This window comes from Mobula birostris, chromosome 12, assembly GCF_030028105.1.
Source record: "Mobula birostris isolate sMobBir1 chromosome 12, sMobBir1.hap1, whole genome shotgun sequence".
NCBI classification, from domain to species: Eukaryota; Metazoa; Chordata; class Chondrichthyes; order Myliobatiformes; family Myliobatidae; genus Mobula; species Mobula birostris.
The window spans coordinates 21099183-21119981 of NC_092381.1; the positions used below are offsets into that span (position 1 = coordinate 21099183).

At 39.4% G+C, this 20799-nt stretch overlaps 1 protein-coding gene and 1 long non-coding RNA gene across 5 annotated transcripts in view; one reads left to right on the forward strand and one right to left on the reverse strand.

Moving 5' to 3' along the window:
• The window catches only part of LOC140205773 (uncharacterized), a 139890-nt gene that overhangs the window by 72164 nt on the left and 46927 nt on the right, over window positions 1–20799 (forward strand). The window lies entirely within an intron of this gene.
• tgfbr3 (transforming growth factor, beta receptor III) overlaps window positions 1–20799 on the reverse strand; it is a 158829-nt gene that overhangs the window by 16513 nt on the left and 121517 nt on the right. For all 4 annotated transcript variants that reach the window (XM_072273419.1, XM_072273420.1, XM_072273417.1 and 1 more), the window contains 7 exons: window positions 16681–16982; window positions 14979–15131; window positions 13058–13183; window positions 11036–11215; window positions 7508–7810; window positions 6714–6843; window positions 311–352 (listed from right to left, as the gene is read on the reverse strand). In XM_072273419.1, the coding sequence (XP_072129520.1) occupies window positions 311–352; window positions 6714–6843; window positions 7508–7810; window positions 11036–11215; window positions 13058–13183; window positions 14979–15131; window positions 16681–16982 (1236 nt within the window). The remainder of the gene's footprint in view (window positions 1–310; window positions 353–6713; window positions 6844–7507; window positions 7811–11035; window positions 11216–13057; window positions 13184–14978; window positions 15132–16680; window positions 16983–20799) is intronic.

Sequence of the window (20799 nt, forward strand, 5' to 3'; positions counted from 1 at the left end):
TGCTGCTCCTCCACCCTGAGGGTGGCCTCATCTTGTAACGGAAATGGGAATTAGAATTAAAATTTGGCCACTGAGAAGTCCTGCTTGTGGCAGTTGGAGCAAATGGACACAATGCTTGAAAGCCACTAAGTGCATGAAATATAGAAGCCGGATCAGTCATTATGCTTGTTCCATTATCCACTAAGATTATGGCTGATCATCTACCCCAGAACCATTTTTGTGTACTATCTGCTTGATTGTCCTATCACTAAAAAAAATTAATAAGCATGACAATTGTACAGCTAAAATAATATTTAATAATTTAACTTACAAGGCCGAGGTTTCTCTGCATTAGTCGGGACATCAAATTTTTCTACAAAGAAAACAAAGGCAAAAGTATGCATTACATTATTTGTATAAGGCCTGACATCATACAAGACAATCTAACAAGATTTAATAAAATATTAGAACATATATTTCTATAATCACAGTGAAGAACGTGACTCAGTTGCACACTGGTGTGCATATATGGTGCTCCCTAGCAGTTCTACACTTCTATTGCCTAAATATATCGCTCACTTACAGGATGGCTTTGACAGATGCCTGGAAGAAGCTACCCATTTTCTCTCTTGGCTGAAGAAAAATGGGAGGGGTGGGGTTGGTAAATAGGGGTTTTGATTCAACTCTGCAGTTAACCATAATCCTTCATTGCATTTTAGGTAATGTAGTGTGTTTTCGCTCTTGTTGCTTCTCCTCGTTTTTTAACATCATCACTTATGCAGAACAAAGAAGGGTTTCGGCCCAAAATACCGACTGTTTAACTCTTCTCCATAGATGCTGCCTGACCTGCTGAGTTCCTCCAGCATTTTGTGTGCGTTGCAGAACAAGGTTTGTATTAAATATTTTCATTTTAAGTATTTTCCCCACTGCTCTTGCATCCTCAAGAAGGAAATTTATCCAAAGTTATCAAAATCTCAATGTTCTTCTGATCCACTCTATCAATACTTGCTGCCTCAGTAAGGCAGCTGGCATAATCAAAGACCTCACCTACCCCGGACATTCTCTCCCACCAGGCAGGAGATATAAAAGTATGTACCAGACACAAGGACAGCCTCTATCCCACTAGACTCTTGAATGGACCTCTTGTACAATGAGATGGACTCTTGGCCTTATGACGTACCTTGTCATGATCTTGTACTTTATCAGTTACCTCACTGAACTTTTCTGGTAGCTTTATTCTGCATTGTTTTATCTTATTCTACCTCAATGCACTGTACGATGATTTGATCTGAAGAAACAATATGCAAAACGGGGTGACACAGCAGCGTAGTTTTTAGCACAACGCTTTGCAGTACCAGTTACCCGGGTTCAATTCCCACCACTCTCTGTGGGGAGTTTGTATGTTCTCCCTGTGACCATGTGGGGTTCTTCCAGGTGCTCCAGTTTCCTTCACCAGGTAGGTTCACTGGTCATTTAAAATTGTCCCATGTTTAGGCTAGGATTAAATCGAAGGTTGTTTGATGGTGCAGCTCGAATGGCTGGGCGGGCCTACTCCTTGCAGTATCTCAAATAATTTTTTTAAAAAAGACATGGCTTTTAATGTACAGTATTGTGCAAAAGTCTTAGGCACATATATTTATTAATAGTGTTCAAAAACATATGCCGTCACACACCGTACGATCAAAAGAGAGCAAAATGAATTTAAGACTTCCATTTCTGCCTCCTCCTTACTGTCCAAGTAGAACAAACACAAGTAAATAATTTAGCAGATGCTTCCCATATAAGTACAGCTTGTTTCTCTCATAAAAGAGCAGATAAACAAAGTCCATATGCTATGAAAACATGTTGTTTATAAAGGGGTGTGGTTATTTAATCCAGATGACCATCCTGTTTTCCCAGGCTGCATCAATGTCTTCAGAGTTTTGGAGGATTGGATGTGGAAGGCGAGTGAGGAAAGATTGGAAAAGCGAGTGCCAAGTAGACCTCATCAGTTGCTTTCTCCTGAGATGATGCCAATTGTTGTGAATAGTCTGCATCAGACTGTTAAGGGAGTAGTGTTAATGCATAGTTACAGAGTTTGTGGCAGAAGTGAAGAAAATTGTATTGTCCTTCCTATTGCTTATTTCGATAAAACTGCATATAATCTATAATAGGTACCGACCAATGTAGAGGCAGTAAGGTATTGAGAGATGTGGGGACAAGGGAAGGGGTGGTGTGGTGCTTTGTGTCAGCTGGTTTCCTCTGGTGGGGGATTCTAAGACCAGAGGACTCAACCTCAGAACAGAGGGGCATCCTTTCAGAACAGAGATGAGGAGGAATTTCTTTAGCCAGAGTGTGGTGAATCTGTGGAATATGTTGCCACAGGTGACTGTGGACGCCAAGTCATTGGTTATATTTAAGGCAGAGGTTGATAGGTTCTATATTAGTCAGGGTATGAAGGGATATGAGAAGTCAGGAGATTAGGGCTGAGAGGAAAATTAGATCAGCAATGAAGAAATGGCCTGATTTTACTCCTACATCTCATGGTCTTATGAATAATCACATAGGATGTAGCAGGGATAGGGAAACATCATGAATGGATCAGCGGCTGACTGAAGGTTGGAAAAAAGAAATCATTGATGGAAGTGGCCTGGCTCTGTGATCAGAGTGACCAGGCAAAAACAATACGAATTATTCTAAATTAGACCTCCAATCGCAGTCAATTTATGGCTTTGCCAACAAGATAAATATCCAGTTCATAACTTTTGTTTAAAGTCTTTTATAGATTTTTCTCTAACTGTTCTTAGTTATCTAAAACACCATTTTTTATGGAGCAGATTTAAATAATAGCATGCATATGTATATACGGTTAGATTATCCTTCTATTTGATGATCCTTTTAAGTAAAGGATGCTATGCTACCGCATTCTAATAGGATCCAAATGCAATTTAATAAACAAATCTACACTAGAAAGCAAACTTCAAATTTCTGCCAAGGCATAAAACAATGGTTCATTCATTTTCCTTGTGAACAATTCCATACTGGTGCTCTGCTTAGTTCTAACCTGCAGACTGCTGATCTGTTACAGTGCTTTTGGTCACCCTGTATTTCTCCCCAGTGCTTTAACAAAGACATCTGCTCAGGCAGTGTCTTGTTGTGCCAGCAATGTACTTATCTTGGTGAGCAATGAGGCTACTCAGAACAGAGATTGGTACAACGAGAAGGGTGGAGCTCAATGAGAGCCTGATGAACACAAGAGGAGCATCATCAGGGACTGACAACAGTCCTCTGTGTTGACGGACCATCCAGATCCTTCTGTTTTTCTTGATACTCCCTGTTTGATGGGATGAGAGTTGCTTTCTCTTCCTTTCTTTGCCGGCACAACTCTCCCCAGCTCAGAAACTTCTCTGTAGTAACAAGTTCAACAATGGTCACCAGTGACCATGCACCAAACTCTTAACAAATGACATGGTATGTCATAACCCCTTGACTATCTTCAACCCCTCCAAAGTACCTTAAATGGCTGATCATATTAATCTCCCTCGCAAATACCCCAGCTTCAGATCTATGAAGTTGCATTTAACTACATTGATGTAGCCATCAAATTTCTACTAACGATAAGCCTTCCTCACATACACCGTAAGACATAGGAACAGAATTAGGCCACTCAGCCTATCGAGTCTGCTCCTCCATTCAATCATTGCTGATTTATTTTCCCTCTCAACCCCAATCCCCTGCCTTCTCTCCTTAATTTTTGATGCCTTAACTAATCAAGAACTGATCAACCTCTGCTTTAATACACTCAATGATTTGGCCTCCACAACCATCTGTGACAATGAATTCCATAGATTCACTATCCTCTGGCTGAAGAAATTTTTCCTCATCTCTGTTCTAAAGGGACGTCCTTGTATTCTGAGGCCGTACCATTAACTAAAGGCTATTATTTATCACCAGCTCCCATTATAACACATTCCTTTTCCAAACAGGATTATCTTCCATGCATGTGTCAAACTGGTGCTACCCAACTCTGCTTCTGAGCCAACCCTTAACTGCACTGACTTCCTGTATTCAAATCAAGCATATGTCACAATTATATTTAATCCTTCCAGATAAAGGCATTATTTACAGCCTCATGCAGGGAGCCCTGTTCATCTGCCCATAATTCCAGTGTTCTCTCTGAAAACTGACTCAATATAGACAACGTAACCTTGATGGCTTGGTGTACTCTGACCCAAATTTCAAACCTGTGTTCTAGGTCAAAAGCCACATTATCAGTGAAACCTTGTCATTCTACATCAATTAAATAAATGGTTTCTTTGCTGGCCTTCCATTATTCAATACTTTTTAGTCTTATACACTTCTAAATAGATTAATAACCAACACACACCCAAATGACTTTACTGTTAAACATTGCTCTTTGACATCCAAATTATCTGAATTCTTATCTATAGTATCAAAACCCAAACTGTCCTTTTACATTCACTGTAAAACTTATAATTTCTTCACAAATCTCTGCACTTCCTCCAGTCTACCACCTTCTACAATCTCCTTAAGCACTACACTGTGTCCTGAACTGTTACCTTCTGCCTTCAATTTCCCTGTTCTCTTCAGTCACTTTAGCATTCACATCTGGAACATCATCCTAAAGCCCTTATGCTTTTCTAATTCTCTGCCATCTTTTAAAATCCTCAGAAGTTTTGCGTTGCTTTCTTCTTGCTCTTGGAATGTGCTGTTACTATGGGTGTTATAGCATGCAAGTTGTTTCTGTTAATGTAGTCAGAAAATAGGTGAAGCCATTTCAAAGTTCGGACAATCTAAATTCTGCAGCGAATTGGCTGTTTGGATTCAGAACCGGCTTGCGCATGGAAGACAGAGGGTAGTGGTTGGAGGAGCTTATTTAAGCTGGAGCTCTGTAATTAGTGGTGTTCTGCAGGGATCTGTGCTGGGACCTCTGCAGTTTGTGATGTATACAAATGACCTGGATGAAAATGTAGATGGGTGGGTTCGTAAGTTTGTGGGTTAACAAGATTGGTGGAGTTGTGTGGATAGTGTAGAACACTGACAAAGAATACAGTGCGATATAGATCAGTTGCAGATATGGGCAGAGAAATGGCAGATGGAGTTTAACCCAGATAAATGCACCTTGGTAGGGCAAATGCAAGGAGACAGTACACTGTTAAGGGAAAGATCCTTAAAAGTGTTGCTGAGCAGAGAGATCTTAGGATCCCATTTCATAGCTCCTTGAAAGTGGCTACGTAGGTCGATAAGGTGGTTAAGAAGGCTTATAGAATGCTTTATTTTATTAATTGAGACACTGAGTTCAAAAGTCAACAGCTTATGTTGTAATTCTATAAAACTCTGGTTAGGCTGCATCTGGAGTATTGGTCGCCCCACTATAGGAAGGATGTTGGGGCTTTGGAAAGGGTGCAGAACAGGTTTACCAGGATGCTGCCTACTTTAGAGGGAATGTGCTATCATGAGAGGCTGGATAAACTTGGGCTGTTTTCTCTGGAGTGCCAGAGGCTGAGGAGAGATCTGATAGGAGGTTTATAAGATTATGATAGGCATAGATAGAGTGGACAGGGAGTATCTGTTTCCCAGGGTTGAAACGTCTAATACTAGAAGGCATGCATTGAAGGTGAAAGAGGGTAAGTTTAAGGGGAATGGAAGGGATAAGTTTTTACTCAGTGAGTCATGGATGCCTGGTATGGTGGTAGAGGCAAATACATTAGAGGCTTTTAAGAGACATTTAGATAGGCACATGGATGTAAGGAAGATGGAGGGATATAGACATTGTGTAGGTAGGAGGGATTAGTGTTTGATGTTTCTGATTTGGTTTTTAGCTGGTTTGGCACACCATTGTAGGATGAGTGGCCCGTTCCTGTGCTGTACTCTTCTATGTTTTATGCTCTATATTTATATAAAATTAGATCATTTGAAGACTAACTTTTATTTATAAACAAACTAAAAATTATTCAGTCACATTGATGTATTTGACCAAAGGAAGACTGTTGTAGGTTAAAGCTGATAAGAGTAACTACATAAAACCATTTTCCTTATGCTTTAATAATGTAAAAATTACCTTCAGTCTAAACGGAAGCATATTTGAAACATAACATTTCCTGAACATTGCAATTTTTATAGTTCTGAACCTTTTATCCTCTGCTATATGCTGGAAAATGCCTACCACAACAACAAAACTAGAATTTACGCGGCCTCTTTAATAACAGGATCAAAATCAGGCTAAATCTGACTGAGTCACAGGAGCAACACACATCAAAGTTGCTGGTGAACGCAGCAGGCCAGGCAGCATCTCTAGGAAGAGGTACAGTCGACGTTTCAGGCCGAGACCTAAAGGGTCTCGGCCTGAAACGTCGACTGTACCTCTTCCTAGAGATGCTGCCTGGCCTGCTGCGTTCACCAGCAACTTTGATGTGTGTTGCTTGAATTTCCAGCATCTGCAGAACTCCTGTTGTTTGAGTCACAGGAGGTTTTGTCAGAGATTGATTTAAGGAATGAAAGGGGATATGGAGAGATTGGAGGGTTGAGGGCAGGAATTTCAGAGTTTCTGAAAGGACGTACCAGGCCCTTTGGTCCAACTGTCCGTACTGACCAAATTGCCCAAAGGGAGTCTGGGATGCCAGTTAGCCTAAACTGGAGAAAGGCCATCGTTAATCTCATAAACCAATGTGGATCATCAATTATGCAAACCAAGGCACACATAAACCAAAGTCAGGCTTTTTATGGTGACTAACCTTGTGGGTTGGGCAGAGTTATTCTTCCAGAAACAACTGCCAGTGGCTTTGTAAATGATTGCCTGTTTCTTGCCATGGCCATTATTAATTGGAAATTCACATCAACGCAAGCTTCATCAGGAGGAATACACTGCAGCAAGAGATAAATATAGCAATACATGGTCAAAAACAAGCAAACCTGATGGTTATCATGTCTCATGTTATCAGCAATTGCAAATACTGATAACATTTTAGTAACCAATGATTTGAATGCTTTTATCACTGGAATTTTTGCACAAGTAAATTTGCTGCCAATGAATAACAATGATCAATCTCAAATGTTTACATGCCACCAATTTAAATCTGTATTCATGTTTACCAATAGACTAACTGCACACATGGTGGTAGAATAGATAACCCATTAGATCACAATTGTACAAAACAAGTTTGATAACATTTCTCAAAAGGTAACACACACGCATATACCCAAACTTAATTATGACACTGCAGAACTTATGATACATGTTTGGAATTGTCAGGAGATAGATAATCACTCTGGTGATTCAAATTAAATATTTTAGCCTTCGGCAAATCTACAGCATTTTTTTTTTGTTTAGGCAGAGTCTGTATGTTGTGTTATTCATAACTGGATTAACGTTCTAACAGCTTTTATCATGGATGAGGAAATATGACTATTATAGCACATTAAAGAAACACAGCTTATAAAAAATAATTCTTGCAATGCAACTTTCTGGTATTTATTACTTTTTAACATCTTAAACTCAGACTACGTTCTATTGATTATAAAAACAAACCTTGGGAAGATTAGGGAATCCTTGGCTACCATCGTCCTTTTTATTGCATAACATAATTTCACAATGAAGGAAAACCAAGGACATGTTATAGACTGGCTTAAAGATAAAGCTGAATCTCTTTTTTTCCACCTCTGCATTAAGGAAATCGAGCTTCTGCGAATTGTAGAAGGCCACAGACTCTTCCTTTGGACAAATGTTTTGAATGATGGCATAGTCTGAAGCAGCAGCAGGGTCCGATGATGGAGAAATGTAGCAGGTTTGGATGACAAAACTTATATCTGGGTTAGATTTAGTTATAGAGACCTACACCCAAGGAGCAAGAAGAGGAAAGCTCATTAAAATATATAACATCACATTAAATCAGCTGTAAAGGGGAAAGAAAAACCTTATGAAAAAGTTTTTTCACCCTTAATTATATTTTACTTTATTGCAGTACAAATTTATTTTCATCAAGTGAATACTCTTGAGTGTCTTTGCAATGGAATACAGGTTATATTAGTCTTCCACACTGTAGAAAAACAAAAAAATATAACACTATGCAAAGAACCAAAATGAGGGGAATGGAAACAGATTTGTATCAAGTGTAATTTGGAAAATTACTTCTGCATTAATTTTTGTACCTATTTTTAGCTTGGCAGAATAATGTGGCTTATGTGAAGCTCCCACCTGTCATTGTAACAAAAGAACTGATAAGCAAACTGACCAAGAGCTGTGTCTATCCATGATCTCCTCCACTATTGTGATGAGACCACACTCAGGCTGGAGGAACAACATCCTTCACCATTCCCCATCTCTTTTTCCCTCTCTTACCTTATCTCCTTGCCTGCCCATTGCCTCCCTCTGGTGTTCCTCCCCCACTTTTCTTTCTTCCATGGCCTTTGTCCTCTCTTATCAGACTCCCCCTTCTCCAGCTCTGTATCTCTTTCACCAATCAACTTCCCAGCTCTTCACTTCACCACGCCCCCTCCCAGTTTCACCTATCACCCTGTGTTTCTCCCTCCCCTCCATCCCACCCTTTAACTATAATCCTCAACTTTTTTGCTCCAGTCCTGCTGAAGGGTCTTGGCCCGAAACGTCAACTTACTCTTTCCTATAGATGCTGCCTGGCCTGCAGAATTCCTCCAGCATTTTGTGTGTGTTACTTCAAGAGATGCCTCTGGTTGGGCAGAGGTGCATTTCGACATTGATTTGGTATGATTGACTGGGTGATTTTGATTAAGATGCTGTATGTGATCTTGCTGAATCATGAAATTATTTTGAATTAATTTAGTTTTCATTATAAGTAGGGATCAAGTGAGTCAACAGACAACCAAGAAATTTCTATTTGTAACTTGAATGAGGAGCACCTATTAATACTACTATCTAACTTGAGAAAGAAGCTAAACCCAAGAGATTCTGCAGATGCTGGAAATCCAGAACAACGCACACAAAATGCTGGAGAAACACAGCAGGTCAGGCAGCATCCATGGGGAAAGAAGGTTATGAGAATTATGTATTGAGAGTACAAGCCCTCCCCAGCTTACCAACACCTGAATTATATACAGTTTGTACAAAACAAGGAAGTGTTTGGGAGACCAATGTGATCTCTTCGACTTTGGAGGGAGGAAATGCAGACTGGGTGACCATTTTGTGGGATATCTGATTTCAATCTGTGGGTGTGACCCCGATCTTCCAGTTGCCTGCCACTTTAATTCGACCACTGCACAGCAACAAGACCCAAACAAGTTTGAGGAATAGCACCTCATCTTCCACCTGGGCATGTTGCAGCCTTCCAGGCTCAATACTGACTTCTATAACTTCAAGTTACTCTCTTTTTCTGCTTGCATCAGAACTGACCATTTCAGTTGTAAAATTATCCATCTATAAAACTGCCTCAGTTTTATGCACCAGACACAAAATGGAGGAACTCAGCAGGCCAGGCAGCATCTATAGAGGAGAATAGAAAGTCAACGTTTTGGGCCAAAATCCTTCATCAAGAAAGGAAGAGGGAGGAAGCCAGAATAAGAAGGTGGGGGAGAAGGAATACAAACTGACAGATGATAGGTCAGATCAGGTGAAGGGAAAGGTGGGTGGATGGGGAGGGGGGAATGAAATAAGAAGCTGGGAGGTGATTGGCAGACAGGTAAACGGTTGAAGAAGGAGGAATACAATAGGAGAAGACAATGGATCATGGAAGAAAGAAGAAGGTGGGAACCAATAGGTAGTGATATGCAGATAATGATGACGAAAAGAAGAAAAGAATGGGTGAGAGAGCAACTAGAATAGGGAATAGAAAAAGAGTTTCTCTCTCTCTCTCTCTCCCCTGATGAGCACAGGCTGACCTTCTGAGCATGTCCTGCAGCCCTAAATTTCTTTTTACATTCCATTGCTTCTCACTTTTGAACTGATCTAATGCCCACCAACCAGATGACATCAACTACCTATTCCCAAGCACCCATCAGAGAAATTCCCTTTGGCCTATCCATCTCTCCTTCACCTTTCCTGCAACTTAAAACTAACGTGCCTTCTCTTCTTCCCAGTTTTGACAAAAGGTGTTTGACTTGAAATATTAACTCTTTCCACAGATAATATATGCTCTAATTAATGTTTCCATCAATCCATTCTTATTTCACTTACTTCAACTTTTTAAAAGTAACTTGCAATTTATCTACAAAATCACACAGAAAGAAGTAGGCAAGTACATTTAAATTCCCATTTAATTCTTGGCAGGGCTGCAAGGATCTGAGTGAACACCTGGTTGGTTTGTGGTTTAAATTTCTTGGATTAAATTAACTCTTAGTTACTTTTGTGTGGAATATTGCAGAAAGCAGTGTGAGAATGAGGTAGACACTTTAACACAACATTTTCAACAGGTCATTCAGCATCTGAAAACTCAGCAACTTATGTTTGTTTTTCAGGACGTAAACACTGGTGCAAAATACCAATCACAAACAAGAGAAAATCTGCAGATGCTGGAAATCCATGCAACACACAAAATGCTGGAGGAACTCAGCAGGCCAGGCAGCATCTATAGAAAAGAGTAAACAGTCAACATTTCTGCCCAAAATGTCAACAATACTCTTTTCCATAGATGCTGCCTGACCTGCTGAGTTCCTCCAGCATTTTGTGTGTGTTGCAAGATACCAGCCTGCTCTGGAGATTACATGCATAAAAGCCTGCTAAAGATGATCACAGTGTATTCTAATGCTGTTTATTGAAATGTGAATCTCACACCAACAGGACCTTAAATAAGTATGAATATAATTCATGCATAAAGTGAGTACTTAAGAGAGACTGATGTAATATTATTAAAGTTCCTGGTTTTATAAGTAGTATTATCCACCAGACTGAAATTATGGTCATTGTGTCATGAGAATAACCACTTTCGTCAAACCTCAGTATCATTTCTGGGCTGAAATTTTCCCGGTCATACCAAAGACTGATAAACCACAACCACATGTTCTTCTGCATGCATAACTGCCAAAAAATAATTCTGCTAAAAGCACAGATTGCACAATTCTTCATTTGCAAGCTAGCCAAGGCCATTACCTCAACATATAAAGGGCGATTTTCTGAAACGGTGTGCACTCCTTGCGAGGGAGTGTGGAACAAGTCTGTGTTATACAGCTCCATATTCAAAGTTGCATTGTTGATTTGTGTCACAGAAGGGAAATGTGGACGTGAAGGCAGTTCTGATTTCTTGCTTGCTGTTTTGTCCGTACAGTTAAACTGAAACAAGAAGTGAATTATTATTAAGAGAGCTGTTGTGATTGCGAACATCAATTAAACTCTTCCTAAGAGTTCTAGGGCACAGGCTCTCTGCTTAGTAGTACCCAACAGAATGCTGAGTTATATTGCAGCCTTGTCCAGGAGTCCTAACACTCAATACCTTCTTTAATCTTCCTTCAACTCTGAGTAGGCCTTCTTTGCCTATGAATGGGTTCCATTTAGCAAGTGGGCTCTTCTTGTTAAGGCTTCCTCCCTTAGAAAGAAAGTCTAATGCATCAAAGAAGATGGCTGTCTGTGTCTGTAAAGATGGATTATACGTTCATTACCTAGTGGTGTACCCTGGTGGTGTGGGGTCTCAAGCATCCATGACAACCTCTGCACTTAGTAGGGAGCTTTGTGGTAGGCTTGAAAGAGTACACAATGCGTACCCCTCTGTACATGGAAAAATACACCCATAAGCTGGCTGCTGGTATGCTTAGAACATAGTGTTTCCACACCATTGAAATGATATTTCATCACTGCATGGCTTGGTGTGGAGTGAACCACTGAAGCGATGGTCTGTGGCTGCCTGTGAGAGCTAGTGTTGGGCAGGAAGAGGCCAGAGTTGCATCCACTCAGTACAGAGGTGTGGGGCGCAGAACTGTAGTGAATGTAGCCATTGTTGCACAGGTCTATAGACAGTCTGGATTCCACACTTTCTCCTACCCACTTTTGTAGTATGCTGGATGTTATGAAAAGTGGTGTAACATCCACTCTTTGGACAACACAGCTCTCTCCAGCCTTGAGACTCCACCACAATAACAAACTCAACAATGCACACTGGCTTTTAAGCCTGTGATAACAAAGAAATCCACAGGTTGAGGAGAGTTGCACAATGATAATGGCAGCTGATACTCCCAGTTCCCAGTAACACCTGCACTATCTTGGTAAGCCAAGAGCAGCCCTGAGCCCTGCTTCCTGATGTTGAGAGGCTGTACACCTCACCGCTATCCTCCTGACACCAGCTCTCAAGGCCATCTTCTGCACATTCTCTCACTGGCTCACTCCACCAAGTGCTGGTCGCGATGGCTGCATCATCATCCAGTTTCCATAGGTAGTGTGGGGAGGGTAGGGTCCTGGTCACTAATGCAACTCTCTACATATATTATGACACAATCTTTTTCAATGCCGAATCTATTAGTATTCTCATTCCCAATTCAGATGTATTTATCACACATACAGTCAAATCTAATCCAAGAACATTAAAATTCTTTTTACTTTATATATCAATGACTTGGATGATGGAATTGATGGCTTTGTTGCAAAGTTTGTTGATGATACAAAGATAGGTGGTGAGGCAGGTAGTTTTAAGGAAGTAAAGAGGGTACAGAAGGACTTAGGCAGATTAGGAGAAGGGGCAAAGAAGTGGCAGATGGAATACAGCGCTGGGAAGTGTATGGTCACGCACTTTGGTAGAAGAGGAAAACAACACTCCAAGAGTGGTCTAGTTAGAGTGTTATTGAGCTGCAATCTTACCTCATATTTCTTGAACTTAATCCTCCTACCAAAGGAGGAGGATTAAATCATACACTTTCTTAATCACCCTATCAACTTGCATGTCAACTTAGAGCGATTTATGGACTTGCATCCCAACATCTCTCTGTTCCTCCACACTGGCTAAGAACCCTGCCTTTAACCTTGTACTCAGTCTTCAAGTTTGATCTTCCAAGGTATCACTACACACTTGTCTCTGACGACATTCTATAGCACTTCCAACCTTTGTATCATCTCTTTTATGAAGTCTAACCCATTCTACATACACAAATGTGAATGGAAAAACAATATGCAAGCTGCATAGCATACCAGAATGGTCCTCGGTCTGCCTCCAACTGGGTCATCACCATCTCCAGGGAAGCCGTTATCTCCCGACTCTTCATTATCACTCTGCCATCCGCTTCCTTCAACAGAGGATTCTAACTGCATCACAATCTATCAGTGAGGGAAACATTTAAGAATATTTAAATATTTTTTTTTGATATACTTGATCTGCAAAGGTCATTGGTCATGATTAAAACAATAGGAATAATATTTCCTAATCTCTGATCAGCTCTTTTGCACAGTGCTACCTATCACTATTCCATGCTCTCTCCATAAGCAGCTATACATCATTTCTCCTCTGCCATCCTTAGTAACTTTCTCTTTTAACCGCCTTGCCTTACCACGCACTGGAACATTGCATTTTTGGAAGATTCCCTTGTTTCTATCCACACCTCCATGTGAATTTATCTTAATTTTACCTCCTATTTTCTGCCTACATTTCTTCTCCACCATGAAGAGAAATCTCAGGTACCACTGTTAGTGTAGAATTTTATAAAAGTATAATTTTCCTCTTTTTCTTTGTCTTTTTCTGCTCTCCTAAGGAATCTCCCTCCCAAATACAATGCCATTCCATCTGATGGGTCTTGATGAAGGATCTCAGGCCGAAACATCGAGTGTTTGTTTATTCTCTTCCATAGATGGTGTCTGACTTGCTGAGTTCCTGCAGCATTTTGTGTACAATGATCAAGATTTCCAGCATCTGCAGAATCTCTTGCATTTGTCATCATTTGAATCTGCTTTTCATGGTCTGACATTTTAAGCTTTCTAAGCTGAGCATAAACATGAAAGAAGAAAAAGAACAGCTCTACCAGGTAATAAGGTAACAAAATAATGGTTGGGTCAGAAAAAAGAACTAATTCATTCAGTGGAACTTTTAAATTTGTCATCGTGTCCCTTCTAGAACTAAGTTGCTCTGAATCACATTTCATCAACTCCTTTTGTAAAATTAACAAATAATGAGAAAAGCACATGGAAAAGCAGGAAAAAACACAATAAATCTGTTTTTTGGAAGATAAACTTTTCCTTTTCTATTTTTCTGTTATAAAAAATAATCTAAAAATATATTACTCTAATAATTTGTAATCAGTAAAACCATATGTTTGATTGAAATACAAAGCATGGATCTGAAAAAATTATTCCCAGAAATATGTTTGCACTGATACCACGCTTTGGTCCCCTAAGTAATTGAAATTTACTTGGAAATAAAATGTTAAAAGGAGAAATGTGAAAAGTATGAAGTATTATACAAATGTGTTACCATGTCCAGGGGTTGACATAGTAACACATGGAAGAGCACAGACTTGCATAGCAGCATACAATGACATACAGATTTACTGGCCTCTCCTTTGTGGGTGCATCACCTGTTGACAGCTAAAGCTGTACATGCAGAAACAGGCCTACATAATATTTACAATGCCTGCTACAGCATTAGTTATAAAGTAACTGGCTAGGGCCTATGGAGTCTAGTACAAAGATTTTGCCTCAGATGGGCCGCCTTTGAAGAATATGCTTTCCTAGTTTTTCCCATGGGCTTTTCAATGACCTATTACCAGAAATGACTGCTAACTACGTCCTCAATCTTTCACTTGTCAGACTGACTTCCTTCCAATTTCCAAATGCTAAACCCTCTAACTAATATGCCAGCTCAACCCTTCTTTTAATTTATAGACTCATCTACAGTCAAGTAATGATGGAAAGATCTATTGCTAGTGGAAGATCTATTGACAATGGCATGCCTAAATCGTGCTATTCAATTTTCAAGCAATAATCTTGCCCAAAGCATAACTTTCAACTTCAAAAATCATTGACAAGAGCTAACAATCAGCTGGTGGACAGGACAAAAAAATTCTGCTTTGATCTTTCACAGCTAGTTTAAAAAAGGCAGCTTATCAATTGTTTTACGTACTGAATTCAAATAGATGATGGAACCGTCCACAGATGGATACCTGGTCGTGTCACAGTCAGTGAGTGAAGATTCCAAAATGTAATGCGTGGCATTTACTTTTGCTTTACAATTTGGATCTAGTAAAGAAATCTGCATTACTGCAGATGTGTCATCCTGTATAGGGAAGGATCAGAAGACATAGTAAAATGTAACACATCTGTTTGGTACAAGGTACATTCTCAAGGCGATGCAATTAAAACAGAATTTAATAGCAATGGCAGGAGTCTAGTATAATACTGTGGATGATGAGATTCCTAACATGATTGCAGGTTGTCAATTTTGGTTCATTCATGGCCACGTACAAGATCTGTACATGGCAGAATAAACTGTGTCATTTAGAACAGAACAGTACAATATAGGAACAGGCCCTTTGGCCCACTACATTGTGCTGAACCAAATAAATAATCAAATGACCATCTAAACTAATCCCTTAAGCATACCCTCCCATTTTCTCAAATCCATCTAAATGTCTCTTAAAAGTACCTAATGTATTGTCCTCTACCACCACCCCAGGCAGCGCATTCCAAGCGTCAACTAAATTAAATCATTTAAATTATTTTTTAAATGATCGTTCCTAAAACTAACATGTCCCCTTAAATTAGAAAAAAAAGCGATCATTTTCTTTCAAACAAAGGCCAAATATCTTTCAATCACAATGTCATGGAAAACAACAGTGATTCTTTCAAATACTATCCATGCATTGCAAATACACTTAAACATTTTATTTGAAAGTGCAGTTCTTTTGTTGAATTACCTTCAGATTAAGAATACAAGAAACAGACACAGTAAAGCTTATTCAACACTTTACACCTTCTCCACCATTCAATAAAATTATGGCTATCTTTGCTCAGTGTCTCCTTTCCATCAACTCAAATTCACTTGATTCCCCTAATATCCAAAAGTCTATCCACCTCTTTCTTGAATAAACTCACTGGCAGAGATGGCACAGTTCTCCTGGGTATAGAATTCTATAAGATTGATCAATTTCTTCTCATGCTTAAATAGTTGAGCCTTATTTTGAGACTGTGACCCCATATTCTGGATATCTTAAGTGGCAAAAAGCATCAACTCTGCATCACACTATATAAGAATCTTAAATACTCATTTTCCAAAACTTAAGAGAGTATAAAGCTGTTTGCTTAGTCCTACAACCTCAACCAAAGGACCATGGTGGATAACCTTAATTGCAAATCACAATCCGAAAAGAATAACAAATTTTTCAAACACCTTTTCTTTTCATAAATCCATGTTGATTCTGCCCATTTTTACTTTCGAAGTGGCCTGTTACAATTTCCTTCAAATCTCCTTTACGGCCACAGAAGACTCAAGTACTGCTGTGTCTTATGAACTGAGTCAGACCTATACTATAACACCTGACCTCATGATCTAGCTTGTTATGGCCTTTCACCTTATTGTCTACCTGCGCTGCACTTACTCTGTAAATATAATCTTATACTACCTCAATGCACTGTTGTAATGAAATGACCTGCATGGACAGCGTGCAAGACAGGTTTTTCACTGTACCTTCATACATGTAACAAACCGATTTATTTATAACTAATAAGGGCTTTTAGGTTTTGCATCATTAGCACTGCAAATATATTAATTCACAAACATCACAAATTATTAGAGTTGTTGCAGCACATACTGGAATTAAACAAACCTGCAAGCTGCTCTTTTCAATTGCAGCTATCATTTTTTCATGCTCACATTGAACAAATAGAGCCACATTATCAATGGTTTGAATTTCTTCTGGTTCAGGGAATCCATTTCTCATTAGTTTTTTAAATGCACTATCTGATGATATCTGCGGCAACTTGTGAGCTGTATCCAACCTGCCTTGGTCAAAGGGAAATGGAAACCAAAGTTTTTCTTTCACACCAGGCAAGGCCTGTTCAGGTGACCATAGTGGCTCTCTAAGAATAGAAAGCTCTGGTGGAAGGAAGGAATCTACCTCTTCTTCATCTAAGTGATGGAAAAACAGGAAATTGTCAATACTTCTGTTTTAAAGAATACAAGACTTAAAACAAGTTTTCACTTAGAAGTAAATAAAGTGCAAGATATTCTGTAGATACTGGAAATCCAGAGTAACACACACACACACACACAAAATGCTGGAGGAACCTATCAGGTCAAGCAGCATGTATGAAGAGGAATAAGCAGTTGCCATTTCAGGCAGTCCTTCATGAGGACTGGAAAGGAAGGGACGGAAGCTAGAAAAAGAAGGTGGGGAAAAGGAGTTTATTCCTCTCCATAGATGCTGCCCGACTCTAGCATTTTGTGTGTATGTTTCACTTAGATCAGGTGTACTCCTGCATTACAATTACATCAATACTGATTTGTTGTATTTAATTTTATTGCAAACTATCAAACAGTTTGGTAATGTATAGATTGTTCTATAGGTCAGGATTAGTTTCAGTTCTTCTGTCTTCAACAGCTCGAATTCAAATTTTCAAAAGGCTCTCAAATCCTAATGTCAAAAACTCTAAACAGTTGAACACAACACTATTATACTATTTAATATCATGGTCTGAAAGAGGAACAATAGTATTACTGTACTATTACAATGTATTACATACTGCAAAAGTGCAATCTGAACAATAGCAACATTCTCAAGCATTGGGTTTTCTGGTAGACTGAATGAATCTATGTGGGCTTGCCTCAACAACAGTATTCAGATTGAGATTGAAAAAAATTCAACATTTAAATTATTTTACATCATAACTCAGTCCACATCAGCTTCCAAACATTCCATGAATAATTAGGTATTTTCAAATTGGAGTCGTGAATTTTCTCTTTATTCTTTCTCCTTTTTTAAGTTAGCCCTTCACGATCCGACCCTTAGATTGAGTACAAGGAATTTTCCATGAACTAGACCAATAGTGATTTCAGGAACTTATCAGTTGTAATGAGTAGGATTTACTAGTTCTTCTCCCTAAATTGTTTGGCTAAACTGACCGACTCAGTCTCCAGAGAAAGGCCAAGCAGTTGAGTTGATTAAAAAGCGGGGATTGAAACTTAAATGTAAAAATGTCAATATTACTACATCAACCACATCTATAATTCAGCGCTACTTTTGAAGATTGATATTGCATCCATAATGATATTTACCACCATTCCCTTAAGTAAGAAAGTAAAAAATTGCAAGTTCTGTGCATCATTAGAACCATCCAGGAATGACGAGACAAAAGACAATCTGTAAGATCATTTAATAAACACAGTGCTTTAATGTTATGATAGCTTTCAAATGATTAACATGTACAATCTGGTATTTAAACTTTTATTTTATTTTCTGTTACAATACATTCTGCTGGTTGACATCAATGGGGCAACTGGACTATTTTTGTTCAGAGAACCTGTGGTTGGTGCAAACTGCTCCATTATCTGGACCTCAAAATGACATGATCCCTATGGGCAATTCCCTTGGGTCAAAATACCGTGCAAGGTATATAGCACTGAGGAAACCAGTTCTGTTAATAGTGAACTGTGCCCCGAAAATTGGAATATTTACAAGCAGAATTGCCTTGAGTTAACTAGTCTTATTGGTCCCTCATGGATCATCTGCTACTAAAATTTACATTTTATGGTGGAGTACATTTTTTTTATATAAGCTTTTGAATGCTTTCATCAAGGTTTGTTTGATAAAGTCTTTTGAAGCTAGGGCTTCTACTACTTAGATCAAAAGTGCATAGGTATTGCAACATTATCACTTCCAAATGCTTTCCAAAACATATGTGGTCTGATCCTGAACAAGAGAAAATCTGCAGATGCTGGAAATCCAAGCAACACACACAATATGCTGGAGGAACTCAGCAGGTGAGACAGCACCTATGGAAAAAAATTACAGTCGACGTTTCGGGCCGAGACCCTTTGGCAGGTCTGATCTTGATCTGTATTGTCAGTCTTATTTCATTATTGGGTCAAAATTATGATTATCACAGTATACTGTGGCTTGAGCAGTCTCATCACTTATTGCAATGATTCAAGCCGTTGATTCATTTCAGAAATACAGTGGGAGCACAATATCCTCCCTTCCAGCAAAGAGAAAGTGTTCAATGCTGCCTTTTCCCTTCATAAGAAAAGTGTTTGTCAGGCGTTGTGGTTGTTCCTTCTGTTCTTAAGTTACAATTCCTTCCCCTACTCATCTGGTTCATTTGACAGCTTAACTCATAGTAGAGTTACAAAGAAATGTGTCTACTGTATTAGTAGGAAGAGGTACAGTCGGCGTTTCGGGCCGAGACCCTTCGTCAGGACTAACTGAAAGAAGAGCCAGTAAGAGATTTGAAAGTGGGAGGGGGAGGGGGAGATCTGAAATGATAGGAGAAGACAGGATGGGGAGGGATGGAGCCAAGAGCTGGACAGTTGATTGGCACAAGGGATATGAGAGGATCATGGGACAGGAGGCCTAGGGAGAAAGAAAAGGGGGTGGGGGGGGAAAAGCCCAGAGGATGGGCAAGGTTCTGTCCCTCTCGCTATACCCCTTGCCCATCCTCTGGGCTTCCCCCCCCCCCATCCTTTTCTTTCTCCCTAGGCCTCCTGTCCCATGATCCTCTCATATCCCTTGTGCCAATCAACTGTCCAGCTCTTGGCTCCATCCCTCCCCATCCTGTCTTCTCCTGTCATTTCGGATCTCCTCCTTCCCCTTCCCCTTCCCCTCCCCCTCCCCCTCTCAAATCTCTTACTAGCTCTTCTTTCAGTTAGTCCTGACGAAGGGTCTTGGCCCGAAACATCGACTGTACTTCTTCCTAGAGATGCTGCCTGGCCTGCTGCGTTCACCAGCAACTTTTATGTGTGTTGCTTGAAATTCCAGCATCTGCAGATTTCCTCATGTTTGTGTCTGCTGTATTACTTCATTTTTGACATAGAGAAAAGGCACACTTCCCACCATCCACATTACATTTGTGCCGTGCCTTTAACAAAACTAAATAGAAAAAGATGGAATGCACATTTCAAAAGATAGCAATGTGAAGGAAAGTTATTGATGGAGTTAAAATAGCAACAGGAAATAAAACTATAAACAGGTAACATGTTAAGAAGAGTGAAAGTGGGGAAATAAAACACAGCAGTAAAATTTCATCCTCTGGTTTATGTGCTAAGTGTCATTTGGTAACGTACACACATACAAATGGCATAGGTAAGCTAGTTTCTGAAATGCAAACATTTTTGGAACAAATAAGTGAAAAGTGATGAACAAGAACATTTTTTTAAAAATAGAGGTAATATACCATTTGGCTCTACTTTTTTAACGTACAAATTAATACAGCATGTTGACCCATAATTTTAGTTTATAGGCAACAGAATTTTGAGTATTTTCAGCAGCCGCTTATATTCAGTCCAACACTTGTTACAGCACATCATTGCTTCTTGTCAATTTCATGTTGATTCCCCGATGAGATGCAAAGATATATTTTCACTTTGTCACATTAGAAGTGACTTTTCTTCCTCTTGTAGCTCCAGCACCTGTTACTTCACCATTTGTTGCACAGAGATTTAGATGGCAAACATCCCCCCTTAGCAGCTGCAGCACATCTCGTCTCCCTTAAGAATTTCTGAATTACTTCCAGCATTTCAGTTTCAAAAAAAGACCACAAATTTTACGTATCTTCAACTTCAAAAAAAGGAAAATTTATAACTCCTTAAATGGATAATGATAAACTATTGAACGTTCAACTAACTTTGATCCACTAACAGATGGTGACACAAGTCCACCTCAGTTGAAGCCATTTTCTTAATTTATCTCATCGTCCTCTTCAGAACATATATAAAATTTTAAAATTTTACT